Source organism: Thamnophis sirtalis, unplaced genomic scaffold (assembly GCF_051295495.1).
Source record: "Thamnophis sirtalis isolate CommonGarterSnake01/CBP01778 unplaced genomic scaffold, rThaSir2_p1.2 scaffold_8, whole genome shotgun sequence".
In the NCBI taxonomy this organism is placed as follows: Eukaryota; Metazoa; Chordata; class Lepidosauria; order Squamata; family Natricidae; genus Thamnophis; species Thamnophis sirtalis.
This window is the reverse complement of record NW_028261388.1, coordinates 8,178,829-8,201,364: the sequence shown is the minus strand read 5'-3', so window position 1 is coordinate 8,201,364 and position 22,536 is coordinate 8,178,829. Positions and strand designations below refer to the sequence as shown.

General features: G+C 41.0%; 1 protein-coding gene across 3 annotated transcripts; it reads right to left on the bottom strand.

Moving 5' to 3' along the window:
* Window positions 1–159: 159 nt before the first annotated feature.
* Window positions 160–18,420, bottom strand: EED (embryonic ectoderm development). 3 transcript variants are annotated; one of them, XM_014065251.2, is made up of 12 exons: window positions 18,226–18,419; window positions 16,578–16,730; window positions 13,969–14,061; window positions 12,738–12,803; window positions 11,416–11,541; window positions 10,706–10,787; window positions 9,179–9,270; window positions 8,840–8,973; window positions 7,961–8,066; window positions 7,042–7,200; window positions 4,172–4,245; window positions 160–1,363 (listed from the first exon to the last, which is right to left on the bottom strand). In XM_014065251.2, exons 1-12 carry the CDS (start codon window positions 18,391–18,393, stop codon window positions 1,237–1,239), a joined length of 1,380 nt encoding a protein of 459 aa, XP_013920726.2. In that variant the 5' UTR covers window positions 18,394–18,419; the 3' UTR covers window positions 160–1,236. The 3 variants fall into 3 exon arrangements, 2 of the variants coding, with proteins under 2 accessions (XP_013920726.2, XP_087577187.1); XR_015697450.1 differs by having other exon boundaries at window positions 1,325–1,363; window positions 4,172–4,268; XM_087721061.1 differs by lacking the exon at window positions 4,172–4,245 and having other exon boundaries at window positions 18,226–18,420.
* Window positions 18,421–22,536: the final 4,116 nt, after the last annotated feature.

Sequence of the window (22,536 nt, the reverse complement as noted above, 5' to 3'; positions counted from 1 at the left end):
AGGATAATGATAATGTTTTAATGAATTCATGTTCTTATGTATTTGGGCTAACCAATCAGGTAATTTACAATGCTTGTTCTGTTTTATGCATAACCAAAAAAGTAAAGTAAAACTGATGTGAATTTAAGTGTTCAAAACAAGCAATTTGAAGATTAAAAATTATATATACTATTCCAATTTTTATTTAATCACCAAATTACACACATTCACATTTTCTTCCTGGCAAGTAGCTTATCTTACATGTATCTGTAACATATCTCTCAGACCAATCAATCTCATAGGGTTGTTGCTGGGGGTGAGGAGGAGGGAGTTGGAATAATAAATGCCATATATTGTATGTATTACATTTGAGTTGCTTAAAGAAAATAGAATATATAAATATATAGAAAATAGAACTGTGCCTCTCATTTTGGGCATCTTCCCAAATATATTGATTCCATAGTGCAACTACTAACACAGCTACATCTTTTCTTTCAAGTTCATATGGAAGCTTCAAAACATTTTAAATTGCTTTCATTAAAATGTTGCATATCTGTAAAGTACTTATCCCTGCTTCCTAATAATTTTTGACTGAATGCACAACTTTCAGAAAAACAAGGGGAGAGTGGGGGGAGTGAAATAAAAGGAGGGGCTTGTAAGAGAGGAATGAAATAAAATTGACCAGTCAATTAGTTTGTTTCTACATGCCAATTCACATTAAAATAAAAAACTGTATCCTTCACATTTATTTGCAACCTTGCTTGAATTATGGTAAGCCTGTTTCAGTCAAGATATCTGACTTTTCAAATAACACAATGCTTTCAAGCAGGTTTTCATTGTTAAAAATTAGCTGCTTAAAAATAATGAAGCCCACATTTGAAGGAACTAGAACCCTGCATAACATGTTCTTTCTTTATCTGATCAAAGCTGTCTCTCTCACATGCACAAACTTTTTATCTGCTTGTCTTTTAGTTCACAAACATACAAAATGGCAAATATCTATTCAATACAGAGTAAGTCCTCCAGCTTTCAAACACCAAAAAGTAAAATAATTTTTTTCAAATGTACAAAAATATTTTATTTAAAAAAGAGGGTTTTTTTTTTAAAAAAAGGACAATGCTACCAAATTAAATGTAAACATCTCTAAGTTCAGCTGTTGATAGAGGCAAGAAAGATTACTTTGAAAGCGTTTACGGTATCGGCAGGTGAAAAATTATTATGGCAAAAAAGCAGTATAAGTCTCAGGGAGCCATTAATTTATCGAAGTCGGTCCCAGCGCCAGATGCTGGCATCATCACACACAGCTATAAGGATACTGCTATCTCTGCTAAAGCTGGTTTGTCGAATAGCAGCAGCACACTTCGGATGAGTAAGAGTTGTGCACCTATTAAAGAGATTAAGTATTAAGTTTCTTTGAAAGAAAGGAAAGCATCTTGCACAATGCAGAAAAGGAGCTAAGTGTTTTAAACTTCATTTTAGAGGTCATCTTCCCACAAGCTCACTGAATACTATGCCCAAATATAAAAATAAATCAAAATTTAATGAATTTGAAAAAAATGAATCCTGGTTTAATAGCTTCAGATTAAAGACATGGATTTGTTCAAAAAGAAATATTTAGCTAGACTAAAAAAAAGCTGAAAGAAGGGGAAAAATACTTCTACTCTGCTGTTGCATGTATGCTGTAAACTAGGTTTAAATTTTTGGAATTGTTGATAAAGGTATGCTCTGGTAAATGGCTATGAGGGGGGTTATATCAGGTAAATCTATGCTGTCTATAAAGGTTCAGGTTCTGGAAATCCTTATTTGTTACAGGCATATTAGAAAACCATGAAGTGCTGATTTTTACGTCAGATGCTTGTTTAGAAATTCAGATGCAGTAGCCAAAATGTGTCAATATACTGTATGCTCCCATGCATTCATGAAGCCCATTCACGAATTTAAACACATATATAAAAGGTGAAAAATCACATGGACAGAATCCCATTCCCATTTTACATATGCATAAAATGGTAACCCTGCTTTAAATCAAATTTAATGGTACCCAGCTTTAAGAGAGACAGTTTCCCTCCGTCAACTCATTACAACAGGGGTGACAAACTCAATTTCATTTGAGGGTCGCATCAGGGTGTGTTTGACCTCGGGGGTGGGGCCAGCTTGATGTGACTCATGTCAGAAATGTCTGTGGTGCCTTGAGCACTATGCCAGCGAAAATAGGCTCCTGAGCTCCATTTTCAGCTGCGACAGCCTCCTGCAACCTCTGCCAGGGAAAATGGAGCTCAGGAGGGCCGTAGGCAGCCCTCCCAAGCTCCATTTTTGCTGGCAGAGGCACCGCTGGCCGGTCCTTTGCTGTTTTCCGGGTGGCCCCTGGACTAGCTCTAAGCATCCCACGGGCCAGATCCGGCCCTTGAGCCTTGAGTTGACACCCCTGCATTAAGATGAGGGTTTACTGTACATTCTTAATTGGAAATAAAAGGGAGATCATACATAAGTTATTAAGGAGTGCAAATAGATACCTATATCCCAGTTATTTTATAGTGGCAACCCCCTTCATTATTAAATAAAAGGCATACTAATCAATTTTTACAACTACAATTTTAAACATTACAATTTAAGAGTATACATGCATGTTTCAGTGCTTACAAGAACCAAAAATTTATACATACCATATTTTTCGGAGTATAAGACACACCATTTTCCCTCAAAAAAGAGGCTGAAAATCTGGGTGCGTCTTATACATCGAATACAGCATTTTATGCCTCCAAAAACCCCGCCCCCTTCACAAAAATGACTCTGCATATCCTTATGGCGGCTTTCAGAGAGCTCCTGGGGGCTGGGGAGGGCAAAAATGAGCAAACAACAGGCCGTTTTTTTGCCCCCCCCCTCAGCCCCCAGCAGCACTCTATAAGCCTCCATAAGGCTATGCATGCAATTTTTTTTGACAAAAACCGGGCCCATTTTCAAGAAATACGAGCCATTTTTTTCTCATTTTTGCCCCCCCCCCCCGGAACATTCTGCAACACCCCCCAAGGCTATTCATACCTTTTTGGGAGAAAAAAACGAGTCCGTTTTCATGAAAAAACGGGCCGTTTTTGGGAGGTATACAGAGTGCAAAAACTCCCCCTCACTCTTTGGAAAGCTCTTTGATTGATGAGAATTACACTGATCAAGTGATGTGCCAGCAGAAACACTACCTATCTACTGTACTCTCTATCCCTCTACCTACCTACCTACCTACCTACCTACCCACTCTCTCTCCCCACCTACCTACTGTATTTCTCTATCTATTTTTCTTTCTCTCTATCCCTTTATCTACCTACCAACCTTCCTACCTACTCTCTCTCTAACTACTATCTACCGTATTTCTCTCTATTTCTCTCTATCCCTCTACCTTCCTAAACTCTCTCTCCTTACCTACTGTATTTTATCTCTCTCTATTTCTCTCTCTATCCCTTTATCCCTTTATCTACCTACCTAACTACTCTATCCCTACCTATCTACTGTATTCTCTCTCTCTCTCTCTCTCTGTGTGTGTGTATGTATGTAGTATATGAGTGTGTGTGTGTGTGTATATGTATGTATACATATACATATACATATATATAAGTGTCACAACCCCTGGTATGCCCAAATATGGGAGGAAGCTCACTGCTTCCATTCTCTGTCTATCTGCTCGTCACAAGAGACCATCCAGACAGAAACCCAATATTTTTACTGTTGCCTTTGTTACATTTGTGTGTGTATGTATGTATGTATATCAATATATATATATATGTGTGTGTGTGTGTATATAATCCCTCTCCCTACCTACCTACTCTCTCCCTACCTACTGTATTTCTCTCTATTTCTCTTTCCCTACCTAACTACTCTATCTCCCCTATCTACTGTATTTTTCTCTCTATTTCTCTATCCCTCTACCTACCAGCCTACCTATTCTATCTCTTCTCTTCCTGTCTGTATTTACTGTATCTTTTTCTATTTCTCTCTCTATATCCCTCTACCTACCTACTTACCCTGTTTCTCTCTCTATTGCTTTATCTACCTACCTTTCTCTCTCCCTACCTACTGTATTTCTCTTTCTCACCCTGTCTATCCCTCTATCTACCTACCTACTTTTTTAAAAATTTGCCTCTTCAACACCTTGGTGCATCTTATACTCCGACGCGTCTTATACTCCAAAAAATACGGTACTTACTTTGCTTTATGTGGATCTTCTACTTCTAAGTCCCATACGTAGAGTTTGCCAACTTGATTGCCCAATGCCAGCATCTGGAAGATACATGCACTCAATCCTGTACCATGGACACAAGGATCAAAGGATCTAAATTGTATTGTTCAATATCGCAACCTACTACATTGGGTTACAGAGATGTTGTAATTCATACTTATTTCAATATATATTCAAACCCCTCCTATTCAGGCAACTCAATAAATGCCTGGAGCTTAATTCCTGCCCCAAATAAATTGTTCAAGCTGTATACTACATTTTAGTAATAGAATCAGCACTCCGCATTGGTAAGCATTTTAAAGAAATGGCTTTCTCCATGGTCCTGAACTATGGTTTAGTAATGTACAGGTAGTTCTCAACTTACAATCTTTTATTTAGTGATCAAAGTTATAGCAGCACTGAAGAAAGTGACTTATGACCATTTTTCACATAACTATTGTGGCATCTCCGTGGTCACGCAATCACAACTTGTATGTATTTATGGCAGTTGCCAGGTCCTGGGGTCATGTGATCACCTTTCGCAACCTTCTGACAGAGTCAATGGGAAGGCCAGATTCACTTAAAACTCATATTGCTAACTGAACAACTGCCGTGATTCACTGAATTGTGGCAAGAAAGACTGTAAAATGGGGCAAAACTCACTTAACAACTGTCTTGCTTAGCAACAGAAATTTTGGGCTCAACTATGGTTGTTAAGTTGAGGACTACCTGTACAAATGAAGTTTATCCCTGTGATGTCCCTTCTTCTCTAGTAAGGCTATAAGAATAAAATATTTTGGAGCATTGGATATTTCTAACAGAAGTCATTCATAAAACATTGTGGTTTAGATCACCCTTCCCCTGTTCAGTGATCTCCAAGTGTAGATTATTGCCTTGAAATTATAGCTTAACCCAGCTGTAACACACCAGATTGGGCAAGAGTCTGCAAAGTGAAGAAGCCATTGTAATTAACACCACTTTTTGTGGTGTGAATATACAGTTAAGTTACAGAGGCAGTTTGGTCTAGTCGTTCAGGCACTGGACTAGAAATGAGGAAGCCCGAGTTCTAAATCTGCCTTGGGCATGGAAAACTGGCTGGGTGACTTTGGGTCCATCACCCTCTCTTGTCCTAACGGATGAAGCAATTGTAAACCGCTTATAAAAAATGTTGCCAAGGAAGCTGTAGAAACTTGTCAAGGCTGATTCAAAGGCTTCAACTATTTAAAACTAGGTCATCATGTACTAATAAGGTCATCGCTTGCTACAGCCAAGCATGTTCTCTATTAAGAACATGTGTAGATTTCCAACTGCAAAAATCATTTACGTGTGTGTGTTCTTTAAAAAAAAAACTGGAAACCTCTAGCATTCTTCATTCCAGAAAAATTCCATTCCCCAGTCATGAAAATGTACCGTACTAAGCTTTCTTTTCCATAGTGGAAATACTTAATAGTCATCCAAGAGACTGAATTCTTCGCTTTAGAAATACATGGGAAACACAGGATTGGCACAAGAGCAAGCATTGCTGATGAGTGAGAATGAAGTCTGACTGAATTATCTGTTGTCTTTGTCCAGCTGCCTCTTGAAAAAGCACCTTTGGGATAGCCCCTCTGTTGACTTAGTGGTTCTCATTCCATTGACGATATTATTTTAAACATCTGAATTGGTTTTCTTGTTTCCCAGAAAAATCATCTGAAGAGTTCTGGTGGCGCAGTGGTTAGAGTGCAGTACTGCAGGCTACTTCTGCTGACTGCCTGCAATTTGGCAGTTCGAATCTCACCAGGCTCAAGGTTGACTCAAGCCTCTCATCCTTCCGAGGTGGGTAATACAAGGTTGACTCAGCCTGTCATCCTTCTGAGGTGAGTAATTGTTGGGGGCATCAGGCTGACTCTGTAAACCGCTTAGAGAGGGCTGTAAAGCACTGTGAAGTGGTATATAAGTCTAAGTGCTATTGCTGTTACATCAGTGAGATTCAAACACCCCCTCCTGCAACTCACATTTGGTCGGTGCCTGGCCTCTCATATCTTCTTGCTGCATCCCTGTGTTCCTAACCTGCAGCTCTCACTGCTTTCCTCTTAACAACCTGTGCATCTCAGAGTTATGATGGCAACTAGGATGGGCTGGATTTCCGTAGCTATGTCAAGCGGTCATGTGACGTCCCAGTCCCAATCACCACCTGAACTTGAAGACTACCTTCAGTTTCTCATTCACCCCTATCGCCCAGAGGCATTTAGTAATGAAGACACCAGAGCACCATCCAATCATGACAGACTCAAAACAGACCTGAAATCTGACGTATCACAGGTGTGTTACAGTTGATTGACTCAGTCACTGACCCTGAATTTTCCTGTTCAATCTTAATTCCTATACATAGAAGGGCTGTTTAATCCCGATGAATTAACACTCAAGGTGCTTCACAAGACCTTGCATTCAATTAAAGTCGTAGTTTACTCCATATACAGGTGGTCCTCGACTTACAACAGTCCGTTTAGCGACTGTTCAAAGTTACAATGGCACGGAAAATAATGACTTATTAACGTTTTTCACACTTACGACCGTTGCAGCATCTCCATAGTCACCTAATCGAAAATCAGACGCTTGGCAACTGACTCGTATTTATCACGGTTGCAATATCCCAGGGTCATGTGCTTTTCTGGCCAGCAGTCAATGGGGAAGCCAAATTCACATCAACTTAACAAGTGCAATGATTCACTTAACAACCGTGGCAAGAACGATCATAAAGTGGGGCAAAACCCACTTAACAAATGTTTCACTTAGCAACAGAGATGTTGGGTTCAATTGGGGTCGCAAGTTGAGGACTACCTGTATTATTCTACTGCCCAATCGTACATTATTTTTACCTTTTGCCAGAAATCCATAGAAAATCTCATGTACCAAATATCACATTGGCTATAATCAAATCGCCCTAAAATTGTCACATTAGACTCGCTGGCCTTAATTTTATCGATGTTGTCTTCCATTTTGCCAGGTTTCCAGCATACTATGGCATTTTCACAGGACTGCAGAGAGAAATAGGGAGGGGGGGGGGAAGCAATATTAGTGACAAAAACATTTTCACTAACCCAGACTGCAGCTAATATGGAACATTTAACATATACTAACAACTGTGTTTTTGAAAGAAATAGCAACAGGGCATAGATCCATAATCTACAATTTATTTACCTCAGAGAGTAAACTGTTTTTAAGCTGCCTTCTAGATATCAAAACTTACTATATTTTTTCTGAGTATGAGACGCATCAGAGTATAAGACGCAGCAAGGTTTTGAAGAGGAAAGTTTTTTAAAAAAGTTTTTGCACTCTGCAAACCTCCCAAATACGGCCCATTTCCCCCCCCCAAAAAAGGCGTGGATAGCCTTTAGGAAGCTTGCAGAGTGCTCTTGGGGGAGGAGCAAAAAAGGCCCGTTTCCCCTCAAAATGGGCCCATTTTTCATTTAAAAAAGGACATGGATAGCCTTTAGGAAGCTTATAGAGTACTCCTGGGGGCTGGGGGGGTGTAATATTGAGCAAAAAACAGCCCATTTTTTGCTCATTTCTGCCCTCCCCAGCCCCCAGGACCTCTCTGAAAGCCTCCTGAAGGCTCTGCACGGCCATTTTGGTGAAGAGGACAGCGTTTCGGGAGGCAAACAATGCTGTATTCAGGCTATAAGATGCACCCAGATTTTCAGCCTCTTTTTTGAGGGAAAAAGGTTCGTGTTATACTCCGAAAAATATGGTAATGGAAACCAAAAAAACCCTGTAATTGTAAAATGAAAAAAGTACCTTGGAAAGGATCAGATCACCCAGCCATCGCACACAATCTACATAATTTCTATGTATGTCTCTTGTAGAGAAGTCAGGAAAATGAATCTTTTGAGAAACAAAAGGCCTGCAGACAAAAGTAGGGAGAGATGACAAAACAAGAAAAATTGGGAGAAAAAGCCTGCACTGAATGCAACAATTATTGGTATGTTTAAATACAATTATTGGTCACTGACAGGGGTGGGTTTTGGCTGCTGCTGCTGCTGCTGGTTCGCTCAGGGACGCGCTGCACACTTTTGCTTCTGTGCATGCGCAGAAGCAAAAAAACAAGATGGCGCCACTGTAGGCACCGCTGATAGAACCGGTTCAGGGGCGTGGCAGGCTGAGTTACTACTTACTTGGCCGAACCAGTCTGAACCGGTAGGAACCAACCTCTGATCACTGATTAAACACAACACATACAGGTAGTCAATATCCAGCAGTTCATTTAGTGACTGGTTACAATGGCACTATAAATAAGTGACTTATGACCGTTTTTCACCCTTACGAATGTTGCAGCATCCCCGTGATCACCTGATCAAAACTCAGATGTTGGCAACTGACTCATATTTATGACAGTTGCAATGTCTAGTATAAATCCAGAGTCCCCCCCCCCAAAAAAAAAACAACCCTTGAAAGACAGAGAGACTGTGATTGGTCCAGATCCAACCAATGTAATTTTGTGGCTGCCAATGGATGAGTGTCCCTACTCCTAATTTAGGCCCGGACTCTCAGTTTTGAGATTAATCCATTTCTAAATCCAAGCACTTACCAGATTTTAGATCAGAGGATACATGATTGCATGTATCTTTAAGACTCAATAGGGATCCCAGTAACACTGGGATCAGGACTGTTTCTTACCTATTTGTTTTATTGGGGTTGTATTCATAGGATTCTTTGATGGCATTTATCATTCTCTTTGAATTGATTCGCCAAAGCTTTAGAGAGTGATCCATGCCACAGGACATTATCTTCTCACCAAGCAGATCATAATCCTGCATGCAAAACATACAAAGGCATAGTTTTAAGTTCCAATATTCCAATCGAAGAAAGACAACACCCTAGAAAAAGCTCTCATCTCCAAATAAACCTTATCACTGTATTTGTAACTGTTCAGGTTTTCTTTTATAAAGTTTGATTTTCAGTACAAAACTCAAAGTCAAAACAATTTCCAAATCCACAAAATAGTATTGGACTTACTGCACTTAAAACTTCATCTCTGTGTCCTTCGACCCCTCCAAATATCGCAACCAAAGTGTCTGTCTGAATATTCCACAAGCGGAGGGCATGATCTAGTAAAATCAAAGAAACCAGATTAGATTGTGTAATCCATATGTAACTCACCATTAACATAATCTTCATTTATAATTGCGTATTATAGCGAACAACATCAAAGTTTAGTTGGAGATGCCAGAGAGATATAAATGCTTCATTAAAACAAATAGGCCAAGATCTCACATGAGATTCCAAACATCTAGGCTGCCTAAGAGCTTCCTTCTAACAGAGAGGAGGTTTGGGGTGTCTCTTCAGGCTTATTTAATAACCATAGCTTACTTCTAAAGAAAAAAAATCTCCAGTCGTATAAATCTTCAGCGCAGCTACAAAAAGAAAGCATCTGTTATCTCTCTGAAATAAAGCAAGCTTTTCAATAATTCCAAGTTTGACTTTGAAAAAAAAAGTAGCATTTGCTGTAACCACACAAGGTTCAAGGCTATAGTTCCTAAAGGACAGCAACTGACAGCTCTCTCCTGATACTGCTGAATACATATCCCCAGCATCCCTCAGCAGTGACTCTGCTTCCTAGAAAAATGTAAATAAGCAACATTTGGAGGATCCAGTGGCCTGCTGGTGGTTTTTAAAAAGTCAATAAATTCACTGCCATTCCCAGAGATGCACCAGAGTGCCTCTAATACCTCTAGGCCCCACTATTGCCAGCCCCAGCATTACTGCCATTATCCTAGCCCCCAAACAGCTGATTGAAGTGCCAGGTATTCTTCTGTGGCTCGTTGTGATTTTTCATTTACCAATGTGGTCTTTTCTCTCTTACAAGCCGTGCAGGCCTAGACTATCATGTTTGTGTAATAAACCACAGTCTGACCATACTTCAGAGTAGGAAACAAAATCATAAACATTAAAGGGTGACACTGTTTTCTTGTGCCTTGTAATCCGGAAGTCCCCCTTCTTTGTAAACTGATAAATTTCAAATTGTCTTTAAATGTTGCTGATCTTTGTACTGCTGATACAAAGGGGTATTAAGCCAGAACAAAGTAGAAGTGGGACATATCTATGTCAAATGAGAAAGAATTTCTTCAATTGTTTCATGCTTTCAGTATAAAGACCCTGGCAGTCAATTACATTTTTAAATCCTCAGGCACCTCAATAATTTTACAATACAATCTTTTATTGGACTAAACTAATTTCAAAGTCGTAAGAAACATACTGTTCTTGAAAATCCTTAACCAGTGTTTTGTTTCACCTGAATATTCTGTTTTCTCACGTTCTAGCCAAAAATATATTTCTTTCTTAAAAGCACTCTTTATAAAACAATGGGTAGTATCCTTTTACTAATACAGTCTATCCAGCATTAGATTTAAATTTTATAACTTTTTAATATGATGCTTTGTTAATTTCACAGCCATCCTTGCTCTCCTTCTTGCTGGTACAAAAAAAGGCCACTAATACAGTATATTACTCATAAAAACTGTTAATAGGAATTTATTCTCCTACCTTTGCTAACAGACAAAAGAAGATTTGGATCCCTCGGGTGAAATTTCAATTCATTTATTGCATTTCCGTGGCCCACATAATGCTGCAATAAAATTCAGAGATCAGTTTCCTTGTGGCAACACTTCCCATGCCAGAGTTCTGAGGCAACTAGTCCAGTACAGATAGTTCTGGATTTGTGACTGTTCCAGGTTATGACAGATCTCCCTGGGGATACTTACGATCTGGTTCTGTCATTCCAATGGCCAGCCCTCCCACACACACACGCACACACATTGGACACTCAGCAACAGGCCTGAATTTACAGTAGTTTGCAGCATCCCAGTCACATGAGCACATCTTAACAAATGATTTGCCAAGAACCAACACATACTTCCAGTTTTCAGCAAAAAATAGCCCATAGTAAACCATTGGTTCACTTAATGATTGTGGCAGTCACTTTACCAGCGCCTCAAAAAAGGGTATAAAATAGGTCAGTCATGGGGGTGACTATCACAAATTATGACTGTGTCGTCTCCATTATGGTTGTAACTCAAGGACTATCTGTGGTTAATCTTGCAGGATTATTTCACAGATTTCCCCAGAGAGGCTGAACTTCAATCCCTTACATGCTAATGGATGACCTCTCTGGTCCCCAACTCATCTTACATATTTTCTACTAAGAGGCCAGAGACAATATTTGAACCTCATATTTACCTCTGGGATCAACTCACCTTTATACACTGCATCGTAATGGGGTTAATTATTCGAATAATGCCTCGGGAGCCAGCCACTGCCAGAAGAGGATGGCTTGTATTACTGTCATAAGTCCATGCACAAGTATAGAAGTTTTCATCTGCCTGAAGTAGGTAGTTAAGTGCAATACACACAACAGCGGACTTTCCACTGACAGAGCTAGAAAAAGGCTTGCACAACTCCTTTGGGAAAAGGGGCAGCTTAAAAAGTATGTTAGTGGTAGTTTATTCCTTCAACAGTTTGCACAAATGATTTGCCATTTGACATCAAAATCTGTTACGAGCCAAAGGACGATTATGTTCAATATGTGCAGCAGCCATTAAAATATTAACAGCCCACAGCTCTGCAGCAGCTTTCTCTGGCTTAGTTCTCTCCAGATGTTTTTGGAGAACAATTCCCATAAATTCCCTGCATAGTTACTGGTTTGATGCAAGGACACCAGATGGAGGCGGCTAGTCCAGGGAGCTAAAAGAGGAGGCAGAGGAGTTCATATGAGGTGAAGGGAATGGATAAAATCTGGAGGCAGCAGAGGATGGAAAATGAGTGAAAGGATTCCTAGAAATTGCAAAACAGCTATTAAACTGTTCCCTGGGTGTCATTTCAATCACAGAGCCCTCATCAGAGCCTTCTGCAGACTCAAGGTCCATGTTCCTCCCCAACTTCCTCACTGTCCGAATCTGCTCCCAGCTCTGCTGGCCACTGGCTGGCCACAACACTTAGGATCATTTATAAATCACAAATATATATCAATGTTTACTTTTTTCCCCAGCAATACTCTTAATTAGGTAGATGCTTTCCTCCAAGAAGAAATGTTTTGGCAAAGCATTCAAAATACTTAAATAGCATCTTGAATATAGAACAAGTGATAGCATATTTCCCATAGTTTGTAAGCCATTATCTTATTACTACTAAAGAGCCTTATGAAGGGACCTGTTCTTCCAGGGGGTTTCAGAAAATGTGATGTGCTCAAAACCACCCTAAGAAACCATAATAGAAAACTACAATTCCTTTGGAACCACAACTGATACAAAGGAAACCATCCGTCATTGAGAAATAAGAAAAGGGGACAAAAGGGGGAAAGAAAACATACATCATTATGCAGTTGGGACTAATAACAGTGAGATCCAAAATCCCACAGGACAGAGCATCATTTTATTTCACACACACACACACACACACAGTTGTTGTTGTTTTGAAAAAAACAAACAGATCTTGTGATATGGCCTAATTTTAAAAAAGAGAGATAAAAATATGATGCCTCCCTGAAAACAATTCTAGAAATGTATGTAATGAAGGATACATCAGCATCCACATAGGATTGCAATAACCGTATTTCTCCTTGGGAATGGCATTCATACAAAGTTACCTGCAGATGGACAAAACACAAGAGTTTGTTAAAGCTCCTGTTTCCCAAAGTGAAGCCCTTCCATACCAAAGTTGAAAACTTCGAAGTTACCTTTCCTCATCAGCAGGAAGGAGAGAAAAAGTACACAAACAGCTTAATTTAAATAAGCCCACAATGTATTTATGCAGCCATAATCTATTTCACCTGTTATAGATCTGCTCAGCTCTATCAATGTAACCTTGAATATCTATTTGCATGTGTTTAACCAATGGTGGGATTCCCTACAAATGTGAGCACACATGCCTCGTCTGCACATGTGCACTTGCTTTCTGCACATGCGCAGTGTTCACACATGATGTTGGGACAGTTGGGCGGAGCCTCCTGCACCCCCCCGCCCCTCTTTCCAGTTCACTTGAACTGGAAAGAACCGGCTGAATACCACCTCTGTGTTTAACAACAGACACAAAATAGGTCTTGGGGGAGGCAAGCAAACTTATGATACAAAATTATATCATACAGTATAATAAAAACACACAGAAAGTTAACTAAAACAAGACAGTCAGTTTGATCCAGCGGTTAAGATACCAGATACATTTGCCACCTTGAATTACTTGTAAAAATGATTTTATAAGATGGGATTGAAATAAATAACATGTCATAATTCAATCAGCTTCGGCTGTATTTTTAAACTCTGGTCAAATTCTCTGCTTCCCATATCCCCAGTGGAACAAGTCCACTGCTTTTCATTCAAAAGTCTATGCTTCTGAGGCATTGCGTAGGCTGCGCTCAGAAACCACTGCCAGCTTGGTTCCCTGCTGCCTCAATTCATCACAGATTCCAAGAGTCAACTCATGAACTCAAAAGCACTGTTCAACTTTTTCAAAAGCGGCACTCTATAAGCTTCAAAGGTGGGACAGCAGACCCTCAGGAAGCAAGAAGAAAAGTTGTGGAGTTTGTTGTGCTCTCTGAGCTTGGTTGTTTGCTTGCAGGCGTTTCATTACCCAACCAGGTAACAACATTACTGCAAGAGTGGGGTTTGCTACTGACTGATCTTACCTAGTTGAATAATGAAATATCTGCAAGCAAATCATTATGCTCAGAGAGTACCAAATTCCTCCCTAAGCTACAGATAATCTATTCTTTTGGAAAGGAAGAAGCCCAAAACAAATTTTAAGAAGCTACTCACTCGGTTGCTGCCAACAGTGGCAAACACCAGGGGATCACCTTCCTTGCTGTGCCAATTAAACTGCACCCCAAATAATGGTTGACTGTGATCCTCCTGAAAAAGAAATCACAAGACAAGTTCCAACTGTAGCATTTCATCTAGCATTAAAACAAATTCAGTAGGGACAGGAATAGGCTTAACAAAATTATTGTACAGGTGGTCAAATTATGACCATTTGTTAGGAACCCTTCAAAATTATGCGTGCTGAACAAGGGGGACTTACGACCAGTCCTCGGTGATCTGGCCGTCGCAATTATGTCATTGTCGTGAGCTGCAGTCACCGGATTTCCATTTGTGTCCTTTCCTGTTGGCTTCCCACAAAGTCCTATAAGTCTCTCCTACTACATTTTCTTCCAAGAGGCCCCACTATGGAGTATGGGATTCAAGGGACTACATATTCCATAGTACAACTCCACCTACTCCTGCTCCATAAGTGCTCCCACTGGCCTTCCCACACTCCTTACTGCCCAACCTTGCCCTTCATGGGCTTGTTTATCCTGAGTAGAGAGTCTGCCTGCAGTACTCACTCATCCACCCTCCCCCAGCTCTTACCCACTGGCCTGCTTGTACAGGACTCCAGTCACATGAGGACCTCCCTTAATGACCTGCATGGTTTCTGGGTTATGACAGTAATCACGACTGCTGGGATTGCATCATGTCAAGTTGCACTTTAAAACCACATCACTTAGTGACAAATTCATTTTCTGACCTTTTTTAAAATAACATTCAATAATATAAAAGATACTGCATGCCCACAAATAATACTGAACAGCCACACATAGTTACAAAATGACTAATCTACCAAGGTAAAAACTTGCCCAAACTGTTAAGATGGAAAGGTGGTATTATCAGAGGGAGAATGCTAGAATTTGTCTTCCTGAATTCCTGATTCACTTAATTGCAGTGATTTGGTTAACAGACTTAACAAGAAAGCTCGTAAAATTGGGTGTAACTCGCTTATCAACCAACTCGCTTATCAACCATCTTGTTTAGCAACAAAAATTCTGGTTTCAATTGTGGTCCTAAGTCAAGGACTACCGGCATTTGGATGAAAGACAACTAGGGGATACCAAGGCAGCAGCCTTTTTTGAGGCAAAGAAGAACATCCCGAAGAACAGCAGTGGTGAGCTAATTGCAAACTCTATAGATATGTTCCTGAAAGGCCCGAGAGACAAAGTCATCTTTAGGGCATTTTAATAGTATATAAAACTCTTAGGTAGCATTTGAGGAACGGGAAGAAAAGGTTTAGGAAAAAGAGGCTAAAACGAAAAGAGTAGGCAGACACTGATCTCAACAACTGAGTCTAGAAACAACTCCAGAATTTGTTTTGATTAAATATATTTTATTCAAAATAAAAACAATTGCTAAGGGTTCTCTATTGTCTATGAAGGCTAGGCTTCTACAGTCCTAAGAATGTCAGAAACCCAAGTTATGTTCAGCTGCTGTTCTTAGCCAATCCCCAAAAAGGACACCCTTCAATTTCCTGTCAACAGCTAAAATATAATTTCCTGTTGTTCCAGTTATATCTAGATATGCTTCTCATAACAGTAAATGCATCTGAACTTGTAACAAAAGATTTTTTTTAAAAACCTATGAGATGGATTTTCTGAAAATGGAACAGTAATATGGTATAACTAAATTTAGTACTTGGAGGATGTAGCTTGAATAATTTTATTGTCTCACGAAGAGAACACACTATGACAGTGATGGCAAACCTTCTTGGTACCGAGTACCCAAACCGGTACCAAAGCTTGTCTTTGGGTTTCCAGCATGCGCCGGCCAGCTGGTCTTCACGGCCCAGAATACCAGAAACCCGAAGACCACCTGGCTGCTGTGGCCTGCCTGTTTTTTGGCCGTTTTCAGGCAGTTTTCTGGGCCACTTTCAGGTCGGTTTTGGGGGGCATTTTCGGGCTGCTTTTCGGGTTAGGGTTAGGAAAACGGCCTGAAAACATCCCCAAAAATAGCCTGAAAATGTTTTTTGGCTGTTTTTCAGGCTGTTTTCTAGCGCTCCAGTGCCTGTGACGACCAGCCAGCCAGTGTGTATGTGCGCACTGGAAATTAGAAGAGCAGATGGAGACGGTGAGCGTGCCCACAGAGAGGGCTCTATGTGCCACCTCTGGCACCTGTGCCATAGGTTCGCCATCAGGGCACTAGGAGTACACTAATAAAAATTCTTTTAATGATTGTCCTAATTTTGGGAGCATGAGAAGCTACTTTCTACCAAGTTGGGCCAGTATCCATTTTAAGGAGGTATGGGGGAATCAAAAGCTCTGTTTCGTGGTGATGGAGCTGACCCTCTGGAATGACCTTCTGTTGAAGATTCATTTGTTTCCAACATTGCCTGTTATCCGGAATAAAGATGAATATGGAACTTTGGAAGAGAGCTTTGGCAAGATCTGATGCTGTACATTACTTTTTAGCTTTTACCTGTTTTAGGATTTTTGTATTTATTGTGTTTTTATACCTTGTTAACCATCAAAATATGTTGTGACATACAAATTTGATTAAAAAATAAACAATATTTAATCAGGCATCAGCAAACGCCATAAAATACTTAAGGCTGGAAATACCTTGAGGCTGTTCACACATTTAAATGAATATTTGCATTTTTTTGACTTCCATTTTCCTTTCCCCCAACTTTTCCTTCCTGGTGCATTCGGAGTGTTCGTAGGGGTATCAGGGCGTTCAGTATTAGTACCACTCTCTATACTAACAGCATCGTCCTGGAAACAAAAAACAAGATGGATTTCATAACTAACCAAAACCAGCAACAGCAATGTCTGAAATGCAGAAATTTTCCAGAATGATTGGGAAAAAAAAGTTTCTGAATAGATTAGCTAAGAGTATTCTACAACACTAGATACTCGGCCTTTTATAATCCTGCTTCCTAATACTGGCATTTATAAACAAACAACTGAAAATAATAATGCACCCAATAGGGACTAAGATGTTTGCAAACAACCACTTTTTGTTTCATTTTATAAAACATTCAGTATGGCATGCTGCAAGTTTAAGCCATAGGTTCCAACATCTTTTTCAGACTCTGGGCACCAAGCTTTTATAGAAAATAGAAACAATGGGTGGCTTTGCTAGGAAATATGCATCAAGAAAGAAAAACTAGGCAAGTGGTTTTTTTTTTACTGTATTTTAGGAGAAAATATTTGAGGGAGATTAGTTAAGCTGATAAAGTTTTTTTTTTTAATTATCAATATCCACGCAGTGTGCAGTGTTTTTCAAACTAGGCAAATTTGAGACATGGGACTTCAATTCCTAGAATTCCCCAGTCAACATGAAGGCTAGGGAATGATGGGATTACAGTTCCATCTTCTCTTTCCAGGCCTATCATTCCCAGCCAACATAACAAAACTGGGAATGATGTGATTTATAGTTCCACCTTCTCTTCCCAGCCCTATCAACCTCGCAATCCCATCACAATGCTGGGAATAATGAAGTTGGAAGTCCCTTTTTGGTTCTCCTAGCCTATCATCCCCATATTGGCGAGGGGGGAGATTTATAGTTCCACCTTCTCTTTCCAACACTATCATTCCCAGTCACCATAACAAGGCTCATTCCCAGTCACCATATCAAGGCTGGGAATGATGGGATTACAGTTCCACCTTCTCTTTCCAGCCCTATCATCCCCAGCCAACATAACAAAGCTGGGAATGATGGGATTAGAGTTCCACCTTCTCTTTCCAGCCCTATCATCCCCAGCCAACATAACAAAGCTGGGAATGATGGGATTATAGTTCCACCTTCTCTTTCCAGCCCTATCATCCCCAGCCAACATAACAAAGCTGGGAATGGATTAGTTCCACCTTCTTTTTCCAGCCCTATCATCCCCAGCCAACATAACAAAGCTGGGAATGATGGGATTTACAGTCCCACCTTCCCTTTCCAGCCCTATGAACCCCACAATCCCATCACAAGGCTGGGGATAATGAAATTGGAAGTCCCTTTTTCACTCTCCTGGCCTATCATCCCCATATCTGGGGGGGAGGGGGGGAGAGTGATGGGAGTCAGTTGGCATCCCATCACTCCCCCCCCCTCACCAGAAATAGTCTCTCTGAAGGACTATCCCCAGCATCCCCCCAACCATGGTTGCTAGGAGACGGGTTAGGCCCGGGCCCCCACCACCTTGGACCTTTCCAAGGAGGCCGGGAAAAGAAAAGCCCCGTGCGGCGGCCGGGCCAGCTCCTCAGCGGCCTTCTCGCTCACATTTTCGTCTCCCGAGAGGTCTCCGGGGTTGCTGTTCTCGTCGCTGCTAAGCTTCTGCTTCTTTGTCTGCATCTCCGGTGCCGGTGCCGGTGCCGGTGCCGGTGCCGCCGCCGCGGCTGCTTCAGGCGCCTCATTTCTCCCGCCGCCTCCACGCCTCCTCTCAGACATCTTCCCCGCCCCAAGCGCGCCGGCCGTAAAGCGCGGTCGAGGACCCGAGGCGGGAGACCTGCCGGGCGCCTTGTGGGTTTTTCCCGCCGTAAACGGCTTTTCGCCTCTTCTGCTGCCGCAAAGCTCGCCCAAAAGAGAAGCCACACCGTCGGAAAAATGTCCGAGGCGGCCCTGTACGCATGCGCAGCGGCCGCGAGTTGGCGGACCGCCTCCTGCTCGCGTTCCCGTTTGTTTCTTCTTCCCCTTAATTTAGGTTTTGGAGGGGTTGCTTTCTAAGAAAGCGTTTATTTGGGGGCTCATAAAGAACAAATCCTGTATTAGTCAGTTCTAGGAACTGATATTTGGAAGGATTTCTTTTAAAAAACATGGAATGGAATAGAATAGAATATGGAAAGGAATAGAATAGGAAAAGGAATAGGAATATAGGATAGAAATAGATGGAATATGAAAAGGAATAAAGTAGAATAGGAATATAGGGTAGGAGGGTAGGACAGGATAGAATTAGGATAGAATAGAATATGGAAAGGGAATAGGAATATAGGATAGAATTAGAAGAGAATATGGAAAGGAATAGAATAGAATAGGAATATAGAGTAGGAGGATAGGACAGGATAGAATTAGAACAGGATAGAATAGAATATGGAAAGGAATAGAATAGGAAAGGGAATAGGAATATAGTAGAGAAATGGAATAGAATATGGAAAGGGAATAGGAATATAGGATAGAATTAGAAGAGAATATGGGAAGGGAATAGAAATATAGATAGAATTAGAAGAGAATATGGAAAGGAATAGAATAGAATAGGAATATAGGGTAGGAGAGTAGGACAGGATAGAATTAGGATAGAATAGAATATGGAAAGGGAATAGGAATATAGGAGAGAAATAGAATAGAATATGGAAAGGGAATAGAAATATAGATAGAATTAGAAGAGAATATGGAAAGGAATAGAATAGAATAAGAATATAGAGTAGCAATATAGGCTAGGATAGAAATAGAATAGAAAAGAATTCTTTATTGCCCAATTGTGATTGGGCAGACAAGGAATTTGTCTTTGGTGCATATCCTCTCAGTGTACAGAAAAAAATACATTCAGGATCCAGAATAATAAGATACAACACTTAGTGATAGTCATAGGATACTAAATCAGCAATCAAATTATACTAGAAACTAAATTAAACAATATATATATATGTCATAAAGATGCAAGCAACGGTTCCACCACAAAAGCGCGTAGGACAAAATCGCGCTCGACAAAAGCGCGCTGTGACGTCATCACAGCGCGACGAAAAAGTTCGAAAAAATGCAAAAATAAAGCTAAAACCTTCCCCTAACCCCCCCAAACCTAAACCTAAACCTAACCCTAAACCTAACTCTTAACCTAACCCTAAACCTAACCCTAAACCTAACCGTTAAAGTAACGAAAAACCTAACGCTAACCCTTAACCTAACCCTAACGCTAACGCTAACGCTCTAAAGCTAACCCTAACCCTTAACCTAACCCTAACCCTAAACCTAACCCTTACCTTTATGTGAATCGGCTTGCTTTAATTTAATTTTTATTAATTTTTATTTGAATTTTTCGATCTTTTTCGTCGCGCTGTGATGACGTCAAAGGCGCGATTTTGTCCGCGCTTTTGTCATCCGCGCTTTTGACGGGTCACGGCAAGCAACAAGGTTATAGTCATAAGTAGAAAAGAAGATAGGTAATGAGAAGGAAGAGAAGAATAGTATAGCCTTACTAAATAGTTTGACAGTGTTGAGGGAATTATTTGTTTAGCAGAGTGATGGCAAAAATTGTCCTTGTGTCTTGTTCTGGTGTGTAGTGCCCTATAGTGTCGTTTTGAGGATAGGAGTTGAAACAATTTATACCCAGAATATAAGGGGTCTAGATATTCTCACAGCCCTCTTTTTGACTCGTGTAGTATACAGGTCCTCAATGGAAGGCAGGTTGGTAGCAATTGTTTTTTTTCTGCAGTGAATGGAGAGTTCATTATGCATCTTAATTTACCAGAAAAAAAATAAAAAATAACCAACATCAAGGTGCAAAAGATTAGATCCAAAAAGTAGCGAATGGATGGCATTTTCTTTCTCTGGCTCGGGAATAGATAAAGATGGACTTCCTGCTGAAGAAATTCAGAAGAGATTAATCTTGAAGAAGACTGTGATAGATTTTTAGAACATGATTAAAGCAAAGGACATTTTCAAACATAGCAAAGATCACGATAGTTCAGTCAGTGGTTTTTCACCATCCTGTATAGTCGTGAAAGCTGACATTGAAGATAATAATAACCATAAAGAACGCAAAAATGGTACTAATAGGCATCTCGGCTGCAATCTCAAAACATCTGGAGCACCACATGGACGCATTGGCATTGACAAAATTGCCACCAGTGATTAGTTGCAAAAGGTAGCTTTACTTGGAACAACTTACATCCTCCAATGATACCTTTAATGGTGTTAAACATCCACATCTGTCTAACCTACGTCCTTGGGAAGGACTCGATAGGCGGACAGAAATACCAAATCCAGTCTCAACATTTGCAATTTGGCAGTTTTAATATCACCAGGCTCAAGGTTGACTCAGCCATCCATCCTTCCAAGGTCGGTAAAAGGAGGACCCAGATTGTTGGGGTCAGTATGTTGACTCTGTAAACTGCTGAGAGTGGGCTGTAAAGCGGTATATAGGTCTTAAGTGCTGTTGCTATTGCTGTTGACTCAGCCTTCCAACTTTCCGAGGTAAAATGAGGACCTGATTGCCGGCTGCCTGCAATTTGACAGCTTGAATCTCACCAGGCTCAAGTTGACTCAGCCTTCCATCTGTCCTAGGTCGGTAAAATGAGGACCCAAAGTGTTGGGGGCAATATGTTGACTCTGTAAACCACTTAGAGAGGGCTGTAAAAGCACTATGAAGCAGTAGATAAGTCTAAATGCTATTGCCCCTCCTTCCTTCCTTCCCTCCCTCCCTTCCTCCCACCTTCCTTCCCTCCCTCCCTCCCTCCTGTCTGTAAAATGAGGACCCAAAGTGTTGGGGCAATATGCTGACTCTGTAAACCACTTAGAGAGGGCTGTAAAAGCACTATGAAGCAGTAGATAAGTCTAAATGCTATTGCCCTTCCTTCCTTCCTTCCCTCCCTCCCTCCCACCTTCCCTCCCTCCCTCCCACCTTCCCTCCCTCCTATCTGTAAAATGGTCTGTAAAATGAGGACCCAAAGTGTTGGGGGCAATATGCTGACTCTGTAAACCACTTAGAAACAGTTGTAAAGCACTATGAAGTGGTATATAATTCTTACTGCTGTTGCTATAATTTATATTCGCTTAGTAGTGGTAGCTGGACTTCCAGGCACAGGCCTAGAGCAGTAGATCAAGTGATGAGTGATGCTAGATGTCCCTTAGCGAGAAAAAACTCTGAGACTTTTCTTGCCTGTGGCAAAAGACAAGATGTGCTAGAAGTTATGTACTGAAAGCAACCTGTTTGGCCTGCATTGAAAATGTGGCAGTGGTATCTTCCCTTACACCTGAGGGCAGCGGGTTTTAGCCAACGGGCTTATATAGATGCCACACGTTAGCTCCCTGCTCCCCTCATCACTGACCTAAAGCCCTCAGCATTCGCTATTTTAAAAAAAAATCTCAATAAGGATCGGTTCCTTCTTGCTCTGGGATATTTAGCTTGCTGCAGAACCTGACAAGGCATTTGTCATGCCCCCATCAACAGCTGACAGAGAGTGAGAAAGTGGCTCCATTGGCTGTGGAGGAAACTGGGGAAGGGCAAAGTCAGGCTGGGCAGAGCAGGGGAGAGGTAGAACAAGGGAGAGGGGGTTCAGATGAAGACCAAGGACCATTCCCTCCTCATCCTAGGGCGCACAGGGAAGAACAGAGAAGAGAGCAACAGTGGCTTACCAGGGAGGAAAGGGCCCCTGATTCCCTTCACAAGGCTCACCTGGGGGATGGAGTTTAAAGGAGAGGCAAGGGAGAGGCAGTTGTCGGGAACAAATGCTGAGTTCGGTTCCACCACAAATGCGCGCACAACAAAAGCGCGCCTGACTAAACCGCAGTGTCTAAAGTGCGGTGACAAAACCGCGCGATGAATGAGCGACTAATTAGCCCTAAAGCGCGCCAACAAAAGCGCGCCGACAGAAGCGC

Excerpts from the sequence above, each read along its gene's own strand:
- EED (XM_014065251.2), bottom strand. The coding sequence starts at position 18,393 with ATGTCTGAGAGGAGGCGTGGAGGCGGCGGGAGAAATGAGGCGCCTGAA. Across the intron at positions 16,731-18,225 it reads ACCTCTCGGGAGACGAAAAT|GACGATGCTGTTAGTATAGA; the intron begins GTGAGCGAGAAG and ends TTTTGTTTCCAG. Across the intron at positions 8,974-9,178 it reads GAGATGAAGTTTTAAGTGCA|GATTATGATCTGCTTGGTGA; the intron begins GTAAGTCCAATA and ends TTTTGCATGCAG.